Source organism: Cyprinodon variegatus, unplaced genomic scaffold (assembly GCF_000732505.1).
Source record: "Cyprinodon variegatus isolate N-32 unplaced genomic scaffold, C_variegatus-1.0 Scaffold434, whole genome shotgun sequence".
NCBI classification, from domain to species: domain Eukaryota; kingdom Metazoa; phylum Chordata; class Actinopteri; order Cyprinodontiformes; family Cyprinodontidae; genus Cyprinodon; species Cyprinodon variegatus.
The window spans coordinates 303,940-315,724 of record NW_015150887.1 but is presented as its reverse complement, the minus strand read 5'-3'; the positions used below and the strand labels follow the sequence as shown (position 1 = coordinate 315,724).

The following is an 11,785-nucleotide window of genomic DNA, read 5'->3' as shown; positions in this document are numbered from 1 at the left end:
TCTCAGTCATCTAAATCTAATGGAGAAGGCATCCGTTTAATGAAGAAGCATTACTGTACAATTTCAGGAAATAAACTCATCTCCCCTGATTTAAATAAATGAGCGTCACCTTTCTCTTGTTCCCTAAACTGCGGAGCAACTTCGTAGCATGTTTAACAACCCCAAAGAGAGGCAGGACATTCATTTATTTCCAGAAATGGCATATCATTTACTAGGAACCATGTTAAGCACAGCCAATGATATAAAACTAGCTACTTACCACCAGAGCTGGCTTCCATGCTGGTCGTAACTTTAGCTTCTGTCCGGAAGGCATCAAAAACACGGCATTCGTAAAAATGTATGCCATGTTGTGTGGGCAGCTGTTTCTGCATGTTGGATGTATTTCCTCCCATGGATGTAATTACCACTTTACATCCAAACTTTTGATCAGTTTATCTGATGGGACGCCTTTTTTTTGTTTTGCTTTTCTAGACTTACGCCTGGTCACGTCGTACTTGCTTACTGAATGCCGTCTGCGTAACTTGCGTAAAAAAAAAACAGACTTAACTTGCGTAGAAAACGTGGCGTGAGTCGTGCTGTCCAGCGCTGGGCTGCCTGGAACCGTTAAGAGAGTCGTTAAGCGAGCTGCCAATTGATGCCATGGAATTGGAACACACTGAACCGGTTCTGAACAGGAACCAGTTTTCGATTCCCATCCCTGATGGCTGTGAACATTTTTTGTTCTTGTCAGCAGAACACGCAGTCTGCTCATTTTAATAGGCAAAACTGAATCAATTGCACCATAATCTTTGTACAGCACCAAAAACCTGCCCTCTTATTGCATTTACTAAAAGGTAATTGCATCTTAATAATATGCTGGTATTAAAACGTATTCTGTTGTTAAGACAAGTGCTTTATCTTATTGAAAGGTAATTTAAACTCTTTGTCCAGTCATGCTCACATGGATTAGTTCCATCAGTCTTACTAAACCTTTGGAACAAAGTCTGGCTTTTCTTTAGCACAGCTTATCAAGCTCACGTTTTTCAATCAACTTGACTTTCTTTCTCTCACTGCACCATGCATGTAAACCACAGCTAAGGCCTGTAAAAAACAAAACAAAAAAACAGCGAGTTTGACCCACAGTGCCATTTTGACATCAAAAGCCCTTTACTAAACCCGTCCTCTCTCTGATTCTCCTCCAGATGCCTCCTGCTGAGGGCCTGTCAGACCTGGCCAAGCAAGTGTTGTCCTCACCATCCAAGAACTATATCCTGACTGTGATGGCTGCAGGTGTGACCCTGCTTTTCCTAATCGGGATGGTTTCTGGCCGATTCACTAAACGAGTCACTCAGGAGCTGAAGAAGAGGTAGACCCCGCCTGGTGATCAGGAAGTGTCCACAGGAGAACTGGCCGCCTCTGAGGAGTTCCTGATGCTCTCACTGAACTCCCATTTTCCCCATAGAAGAGACACTGAACGCCTGCAACATCCAACCTGATTTGTCTTCATCGTTTTTTTGTTTCTGCTTTTTGCTCTTAACTGCTGCTGGGAAATGACATTACGCTCTAACCCTCACAGAAACGTGGCTATGACTTTCCAAGCCTTAAGAGACGGCGCTTTCCTTTCAGTTTATTCTTCAGATTTTTGGTTGGATGAGTGTTGCCTCCGTATGAATTCTATCCGCCCGTCTGGTGTACATGCAGTATTTGTCTCATCTCCTGCTGATTTTTGGGGAGGAGGTGGATATGTCTGAAGATTTGAGGGATAACCTCTCACAACCAGCAGAGAGGTGGAGAATAAAACTTTCCAAAGTGTAAATGTGTAGAAAGTGGGATGGGATAAGACCGACCTATAAAGTGGGTTAATGACTTTAATATTTTGATAATGAAGCTGTGTTCTTTGGCATGAGTGTGTGCTGTCTTTCTGCCCCAATATTCTTTTCAGTTGTATCTTTAACTAGTTTTGGGGGGGCCGGGGGTTATTGTACTTTTTTTTTAAGCCATGGGACTGCAGGGCAGGTGAGGCCAACCAACCAGCCACCTCTTAACTGAGCAACATTTGATTAAAAGAGGAGTGAAGACCTTTCGGTCCACCCTGGTCACCCGTGTCCTCCTCTGTGGCTGCCAGCTGTACTTGCTGGTCCCAGGTACCTATCGCATTCCTTCACATAGCAGCGCAACTTCCCATGTGAGAGCAAAAGAGGCTGTATTTCTCATTTTTACTGTAACTGGTTTGGTGCCAGTTGGTAGAATGGGGGATCCGTCCAGACAGGTTGAGAGCATTTTAGACAAAAAAAAAAGTCAAAGAACTAAAGACAGATCAGATTATTTTAAAGATGTAAACAGTTTGTGTAAAGATGTTACTGGAATCATTGCACAGTTTTTCTTCTTGTTTTTCTAATATCAGTGACTATAAATGTTTTTATAGCTTTATTTATTGTTTACTCTGTTTTTTTTTTTCTTTGATTTGAATGTTCTCTCTGCGTGCCTTTTTTTTTCTAGCATGACCTTTAGCAGGAAAGAAGAGACAGAGGTCTGAATTCCTGCAGTCATCATCATCATCATCCAGTAGCTTGGCATATTTTGGTAGATTTTGAACAGTCACTGAATTTTGGCATTAAAATTCAGTTTGTGTGCAGGAAGTGGTGGGTTTGGCTCTGTGGCAGCAAAAGTATCTGTATCAAACGTATTTTTGATTTAAAGCATTAACTTGAATCACTCACAACTTAACATCCACATGTTGAAAACAGCTAATCTAGATTTCCATTAATATAACTAATTTTGAGAAATCCATACACTACACAGGTTTAAGTCAAGGTGGCTTTTTCTGTCTAGTTTATCCTGACTATCAGTAAAATGATCTATAGATGTTTTATTTTAATCTTGCTGCACTTTGATGCCATTCCGTAGATTAACATGGTTGGTGTGCTGATTTCAACTTGGGTGTTTCCTTAAGCTCTCTGGTCTTTCTGGATAAGGTGTGTATGTCTGTCTATGAGAGTGTGAACAGAGCAGCTGAGTGACTACATCTGTAGTGAATGAAGTGCTGTATTGGTTTTGCAGTGGTCATGCTGCTTCTTTTTTCACCTTTCCATTTTTTAAAGCTCCTTCTTAAAGCTTAAAGTTGATAAGTGCTATTCTTGCTGTCTGCAGATCCAAACCTTCTCCATTGAAATGCCTTTTTCAATCTTTTTTTGTGTTTTTTTGTTTTGCTTTAATTTTTTTTTCAAAGTTGTGCCTAATCACCATCCAGCTCAGAGACCAAGGGAGCTGAACGTTCTTGCAGCTCCTAAAAAAATGACAGGGTTGAACAGAGATGGACCGTGTCCCCATATGTTAATTGTTACCTTCAGTTTAGACTCTGGGCAGCTGGGTCCTCTCTCTTATATCATCCAGAGTGTTGATGGAACGTTGTTCTTTTTTTAGGTTTATGATGGAATATGTTGTACACACAGAACTCCTGATTGGTTTTCACTGTTTTTTTTTTTCCCTTTTTTTTTTTTTGCTCTATAAAGAAAACTATGGACAGTTTCTTATTCATAATAAAGTGTGCAAGGTTTCTACTCTGCTGTCCATTTCTGTCTCAGAACCACCTTCGCAGTCAAAGCTGCGTCTTTAACGTAACTTAAGTTTTAAAGGAGTGATGTGAGGACATTAGGCAGGCAGGTGGTGAGTATACATGCAAGTGTATTTCTTTGTATTGCACACATGTACTAATTCCCCAAATATCCATATGAACTATAAAGTGTTCTGCATGTGAGAAAGTTAAACATCGGATCCAGTAGAGAAGAACACGAAGTTTTTGCTTTGAATAATTAGATTTGAGATTGCTTTAAAATTCTTACAAATACACTTTCCTGACAAAAAAAAAAAAAAATGCAACCCAAATTTATTTAGCAAAAAAGTATGAGCCTCCTACTTGATAATTGGGCGAATACATTTCAACTGGTAAAAGGGTATTTAACCACAAATGGTGCAATATTTTCCTTGCTTTTCTTAAACAAGCATGTCAACATATAAAACCAAAGGTCATGGAAAAGATATTAGTCTGTTTCAGAAGGGTCAAACTACTGGCATGCATCAAGCGGTTAGGCGGGGGTCTCAAGCTTTATACATCTAGGACTGCAATCCTGCAACTTTTAGATGCATCTCTATGGAAGTAAAACATTATCTTTAGAATCAGACATTTATTAGACATTAAATTGATAACACTGAATTTTTAACCTGTGCAATTATGTATACATTTTTTTTACTTCACCAGTAAAAATGTGCCTCTAAGAATTCCACTGCAGAAATTCACATATTAGAAAAATCAGCTGCAAATATTCGACAGCAGAAATGCATCTAAAAAAAATAAACGCACTAATTTGGCTTTAAAAATTCACCAGGTTAAATTCAGATGCAAAAACTCGGATGATAAAATGTGTTTACATTTTGATGACAAAACAAATCAGTCGAGATAGTCAAGCAGCTTTTAGCCAATCAAATTATTTTGGTCATGTGACACGGCAGTATGAAGTTTGTACTAGCTGTTATAATAATGTACTAGATGATATCATTTGGCAAGAGTGTTTTTTTTTCCTTTACTTTTTTGGTGCCTCGTTTCCAAATATAGCTGTGGGAATAGATGTTCCAGGACTAGATGATAGCTTGCCATAATGTTCTTCTTGATGCTTGCATATCAAACTTTATTGAAAATTATTTAGGGAGTAAAATTGTATAAAACAGACACAGAGGTAAGAAAGAAAGAGGGCATAAGAACTAAGGGTAGAAAGAGATACAGAGACAGGAATGAGTGCTTGAAAAAAGAAAATAAAACAGCAAAAATGGGAAATAGGAGCTTCAGTAGCAGTGGATATCCTTTAAATTTATATTGCTTTAGATTTAGGGTGGTAAATAACTAGCTGCATTTCAGTATTTAATATTAGTGTGTAACTTTGAACACCTTGAACCAAGCTCCCGTTGAGAGATGCATCTGCTTCAGCATTGCTGAATCAAATGATCGCATTTCGTCCTCATCTGCCTGAAAAGGTTGGAGAGTTCTGTTAACTTTTTATTATTATATTAGGGTTACACTTTTTAGGTGTACATTGTTTTACTGTATAATTGAATTATTCTCAAATCTTAATGTTAAACTACGGGTTTGAAGTAAGCTTTTTCTTTACAGTTAAATAAACATTATGACACAAAGATGTCAGAAGTTGGTTTCTTCCTGAAAAAGGAAAGGAATCATAAAGAGCTACCAGTTGCATCAATGTTTATCAATCAAACTACATATAACCATGGATCTACTGAACTGAACAGAACTTTCTCTCTTGGATGGAATAGATAAACCTTTGAGACCCAGCCCCAGAATGATCTGCTCCCAGTTATATACCATTTTGGTTTGCTTATTAATAAACAGTATAATGTAAGTAACATGATAAAATATGAAAGTCTCCATATTTGCTTATATTTACTACAACTGACCTTAGATGACCCATATCGTGGGTATTGTTTGGTCTTACCATGATCCTGTGTGTTATAAGTGGGTATACAGACACTATGAGTAAATTTTTGGGTCTGTTTTCATAACTTTCTCTCAGTGAAAGTCTCTGGCTACCTGACAGATCAGTGTAAAATTCTTCACGCCAACAGACCAGACATTTCAGTTTTTACAGCACAAAGGTACATCTCATCATTTCAAGTCTTACACCATCAAGAGCTTCTCAAAATGTAAAAAGTTGGTTCGTACAAAACTCAAAATTAGCAATTAAATTTGGAATTGAAAGGAACAGAATACATGATTATAAAATATTTATTGTGTCTTCAAAAGAATGGAAGCAGAGTAAAACATGCATACATGAACAGAATAGATACTCCAGGTCATAAAGCTCATAAAACATGTTTTAGCATAAGACTTCAATGTGTGTGCATTAATGACTATTGATTGATATAATCTATGAGTCATGACCTCCTCCACTGCAGGATTTTTTATATACAGAGAAGGTCAGCAGACTGAACTATGCAGGCTTTCTCTGGATGCAGGGTATTGAAACAGTGTCTTAGTGAAGATGTTTTAGTTAATTACCCTTCAATAAAACGATGATACTGCCAGACTTCATAATATATATTCTAATCAGAATCTGAGACTTTCACTTCACTAGATCCAGTCACTGAAACAATCTCAAAGCTAAATGTATAGATTTATTTATATCTATTAATACAAATATGTTCAATAAATTATTTTTTTAAAGTTGATTAATAGTAATTTCAGCAGTACTAATTGGTACTATTAGTATTATTTCAGCAACTCCTTTGATTAAACTAAACACATTGTTTAAGAATAGTTACAAACATTATTAGAATCTAGTATTATCTGTATTGAAAAAAATTATTCTAGATCACGGCCTGGCCCAACATTTACCAAACGGATAATACATTTTAAACTGATTACATACATAAACAGCTACATTAAAAATAAGCAATAAGAAGTTAAGTCAATAATAACATTCCAAGGCTATTCAGATGTGAATGTTATACAATATTGCCATAATTATTCGCTCACACAACCAATCACATCAGTGACAACAAATGTATAAAAACAAGCACCTGGACTGCCTCTACAAACATTTATGAAGGAATGGATTACACTGAGGAACTAGAAGAATTTCAATATCAAGAAATTCACATATGTGATCCACACATGCACATTAGATCCACACATGCACACCAGATATACACATGCATACCAGATCCACACATGTACACCAGACCCAGACATTCACACTAGATCCATACATGCACACCAGATATACACACATGCACACCAGATACACACATGCACAAGAGATCCAGCCATGCACACTAGATCCACACATGCACACCATATACACACGTGCACACCAGATCCACACATGCACACTAGATCCACAAATAAACACTAGATCCACACATGCACACCAGATATACACACATGCACACCAGATACACACATGCACAACAGATCCACATATGCACACCAGATACACACATGCACACCAGACCCAGACATGCACACCAGATACACACATGCACAACAGATCCACATATGCACACCAGATCCACACATGCACACCAGATACACACATGCACACTAGATCCACACATGCACACCAGTTACACACATGCACACTAGATCCACACATGCACACCAGATCCACACATGCACGCCAGATACATACATGCACACTAGATACACACATGCACAACAGATCCACATATGCACACCAGATCCAAAAATGCACACTAGATCCACACATTCACACCAGATCCACACATGCACACCAGATACATACATGCACACAGATACAGTGATGCACACTAGATCCACACATTCACACCAGATCCACAAATGCACACCAGATCCACACATTCACACCAGATCCACACATGCATAGTAGATCCACACATGCACACTAGATCCACACTAAATCCACACATGAACACCAGATCCACAGATGCACAACCGATCCACATATGCACACCAGACCCAGACCTGCACACTAGATCCACACATTCACACTAGATCCACACATTCACACCAGATCCACACATCCACACTAGATCCACATATGCACATAATAATTTTAACAAGTATATGAAATTTACATTTTCACAAGACAAGATTCATGAAAAAAATTGTGATGCATAGACAATTATAACTTGATTTTTGAACTACCAGTTGTCTTTGAACTGCTGCCTGCGCCTGCAGTAGAGTGAGAGGACACACTGGGGAATGCCTGGCGCTTAGGCTCGGGTGGCTGGCATTTTATAGTTGGCCTAGGGGGGTGGACTGCTCAGGCTGCATTTGTTGATAGATTCCTGATAGAATCAGGGCACCACCAAAAAGACTGGACTTCTGAATTTTTTGTTGTTGTTTTGTTTTGTAGTAACAATGAGTTTTATGGACTATTATGTGTAGCATACATCTGAAGAGGGAGGGTGTAGTGTCTGAATGGTACTATGTTTTTCTGCAGATTGCTCCCTCTGTTTTGTCATGTTATGCCTGCAAATTGTATATGCATGTCTATGTTAAAGAGAGGGATACAAAAAAGTAAACACAAGTGCAATCTATTCCAGACTCTGAGTGGTTACTTCCTGCAATGTTGTGGTAAAGGCACAACAGTCAGCTGGAATGGGAAATAGTGCCCCCTCTCATTTGTGGAGCACAAAGGTGCCATTTCCAAATATGGTATGAGTCTGCAATGTGGTCAGTCTCTGCCCCTTTCTGTTGTTGTGACATCCTACCCTATAAGAAAATCAATGACCACCTGGTGTATGCTCTTGTGATTGGCTCAAGCTAAAGAGCTAATTATTTATCTAATTAGTAGCAAATCATATCTTGTTAAAAAAAGCATTTGTGTATGGAGTCACATCAGGTGAGTGTCAACAATCCATGCACACATCCAGTAAAGTTCAAAGACAAATGACAGTTTGAGACTTAAGATAAAACTGTTTATGAATCACAAATAGTTATGTGAATCTTGTTTTGTGAATATATACATTTTATGTGCTGAATTTAATCATCAGGTGCGTTCAAGATTAGGTCGACCCACGCAGATCGGATCGGTGTTGGACTGAGCGAGGTGCACGTCAGTTAGATTTCTGTCCAACTTGCTCCCATCTGATGTCTAGAGCTCATGAGCGACTGAAACCTCTAGAGATCAGAAAGAGACCAGCCATTTGAGGCAGCCGCCATAGATGATCTAAAGCAACTGTGTTTGCTGCAATGCAAGATGGGAAAAACCTCTCCTGTCACCAGGGAACGGACAGGTAATTGGATCTAAGTATTGTAAATAAATAAGCCCCTACATGTCCTCCTCACCCCTTTATTTTTTTCAAAATATAAATAAATACAAGCTTGAACTATTAATCTGTGGCATATTTATTCAAATTATTTGTTCTTAATTGGCTGACAGAATTTTTAGATGGAGGCTATTTGTTATAAGTATATAGATGTTATATAAATAAGATGCAAAATAATACTCAAAATAAATATATATGCAGTATTAGGCTATGCTTGGCTGATTGTTTAATTCTTTTGTGTTGTAACATGAAGCCTTATTAACAGGTTAATTTCTGACCGGGGGCACGCTTATAACAATTATTAATTGGATAAATTATATGATATACGGTATAATTTTATCTTTTTAAATTTCTTTTCTGTTCTACAATGTATTGTGGTTGTAAATGGTGTGTTTTTTTGTGGATCTTAAGTCTGAAATTGAATAAAATCAGTCAATCAATACAAGTTAATATTAATGGACATAACAGAACTAACTGTAAGACTCTTCATCAATTCAGTACATGTTACTCCAAAGGAAAGTTTATTTTAGGTCTTTTATTATGTTAGTTTTCATCAATAACATGAACACGATGCTGTTTAGTTGCAGACAGCTCTGTCTGTCTTCACAATAAACTTTTAACCTCACCCATCAACATAGCAGTAAACTCTCGTCCACATTCCAGGCAAGGCGCTTTTTAACTCGAACGTACCTATTATGTGCATGTCTGGATGTTGTCCTGTGCACATGAGGATCACATGTGACTTTGTTGAAATTGAGACTCTTATAGCTCCATTTTACTCTGAAGAGCAGCCCATGGAATATGTGCAATATATCCAGTCCATAAAAAAGATGTAAAAAATAAAATCAGTATGACATCTGCACAAACTAATCAATCTGATGTACTGTAAACAGCCGTGGTCTCAAACTGAGGTTCTCTCGAGTGTCAAAAAGCGTTTGGATGGGTCTCCACTTTAATATATTTCTTCATAATAAGGCAGAGCCCTCCAGCATAGCATGACTTCTGGTAGTGAGATAATTTAGCCTAGCCATTTGATTCAGGTGTGTAGGGCAAAGGACACTTCTAAAGGTGGCAGGATTCCAGTCCTCAATGGGTCTTAAATTTAAGACCACTGGCCTATCAATTAGAATATGTGTAGAAATCATAACAATATGACTTCTTTGGTTTATCACTGGTGACGTGATTCTGATGAAACAAATGAAGAACACAGTTTCTTTGTCAGTCAAAGTCAAGTATTGATGATTGTCTAAAAGTGGAACGCACAAAAACTGAAATAAAGACTATTTTACTTAATCTTTTAATTTGAGCATTTAATACTTATCATTGTATTCATTCCAAATAAAAAGCACCATAAATATGTTGCCAGGAAATTAGTGAAGAATCAAAATAAATACAAAAAAGTATCAAATATAAACCTGTATTTATAAAACTGTAGCTCCTCTCAGTAAATCCCCTAAAATCATATTAAACTTGAATTGGGAACAAAATACAGAACAAAACGTATAGTCAGACTGACTTCATTAATTTTTATTTGTTTCATAAAGGCACCTGAGCTTGTTTGATGAACTGCAATAGCTCAGTGTGAAAAATGGCAGATACCAGGCTGTTCTCCACATCCAGGATGTTCCTCTGCTTGGTTTTGATGAGTGTCACAGCTGAAGGTTAACTCAAAGAAAAACATCCTTTTCTTGTTTAATTTTTCAATTGGGTTCTACCAAAGCAGAACAGATCCTAGCCCTATTTTATTTTACTAACTAATAAAATACTTTCATGTACCCATTGCAATACCCCCACAGACCACTAAGGGTAGCATATCCTCGTTTGGGAAACATGCCTGTACGTAAATAGAACTTTTTCAAGTCAGGGGACTCCACAGTACTTTAGTTTTCCATTGTTTGGAAAGGTAAATGTTAAAATGTAAAAAATGAATATAATATAATGTCTTTGATAATTCAGGTCTTAATATCACACTAAATCACACTTGGATACTGTGGCATCAAACAGTTTGCTTAACCCTGGTTCTGTGGACACTTCTCACTTGCTTTTCCCACTAGAACATGTAAGGGGACACGAACAGGGTGACCTTGGTAAGATAGCGGCCTAGCAGGGTGTTGCGCTCCAGCTCACTCATTTCTACCTCTGCCTCCAAAGTGGCCGGGCCTTTGATAGGTGTTACCAGGAGAAGGGTCCCGGTCTGCCGACCAGAGCGCTGCACGCTGAAGTGACCTTGGCCATGGCCACCACCTAGGCCAAATCGCAGAGTATCTCCTAGCACACGGGCTGCAGACACCCTGAAGAGGACGCGAGGGGCAGACATGTTTGAAACCACAGCGAGAAAGTGAAAGGAGATGGAGTTTGGAGCTTGGTTGCACGCTCGGTCCCCGAACATACACGGGTTCCTCTCACAGCGCCTGAAAAAAAACATCATCACATCATTAGTCTTCTTTCTGCCCACATTAGTATTTCTTAACTGAAATTAACTGGAGTTTTTTGTGCAAGCAAAATAAAACGAATCTCAAAAGATTGAAAGAGTATGCAAACAGACAGGTTTAGCATTAGAACAGTCAAATTCAATCCAACAGAAATATTCTTTGCAAGCAGTTGCATTATCACAAGGTGAAGCTTCTAAGTGCTGAACGTTTACATACTGCCTGGGCAAAATCTTGTTGGTCCACTTAGCCAGCATGCAAGTATTTTTCAGGACCCCTCCACTTTGCACATTGGAGTTTGATTTGATGATGCCGTCACACACCTAATTCACACAAACTCAATGTCTATTGGACAAGGGAGATTGCACTGTGGATCGTGTTCTTGATTTTTCCAGTGCATCTAACACAATTAAATTTAATTCAGTTTATTTATATAGCACCAATCCACAACACATGTCATCTCAGGGCACTTTACAGTTCACCAGACCATACAATCAAATTGATTAAAAGTTTTCTATCTAAGGAAAACAAGTTGATTGCATGGACTCATTGAC

At 38.2% G+C, this 11,785-nt stretch overlaps 2 protein-coding genes across 3 annotated transcripts in view; one reads left to right on the top strand and one right to left on the bottom strand.

Annotated features, from left to right (window-relative positions):
• Positions 1-3,498, top strand: part of LOC107093590 (Golgi apparatus protein 1-like) — a 43,837-nt gene extending 40,339 nt beyond the window's left edge. Inside the window, exon 24 of the mRNA XM_015388753.1 lies at positions 1,182-3,498. Within this exon, the coding sequence (XP_015244239.1) occupies positions 1,182-1,349 (168 nt within the window). The 3' untranslated portion in view covers positions 1,350-3,498. The remainder of the gene's footprint in view (positions 1-1,181) is intronic.
• A 3,679-nt stretch (positions 3,499-7,177) lies between these two features.
• LOC107093587 (fibulin-7-like) overlaps positions 7,178-11,785 on the bottom strand; it is a 12,383-nt gene continuing 7,775 nt past the window's right edge. The window contains exon 7 of one of the 2 annotated variants that reach the window (XM_015388747.1): positions 7,178-11,213. In XM_015388747.1, coding sequence (XP_015244233.1) covers positions 10,853-11,213 — 361 coding nt within the window. In that variant the 3' untranslated portion in view covers positions 7,178-10,852. The remainder of the gene's footprint in view (positions 11,214-11,785) is intronic. The other variant, XM_015388748.1, reaches the window with a different exon arrangement.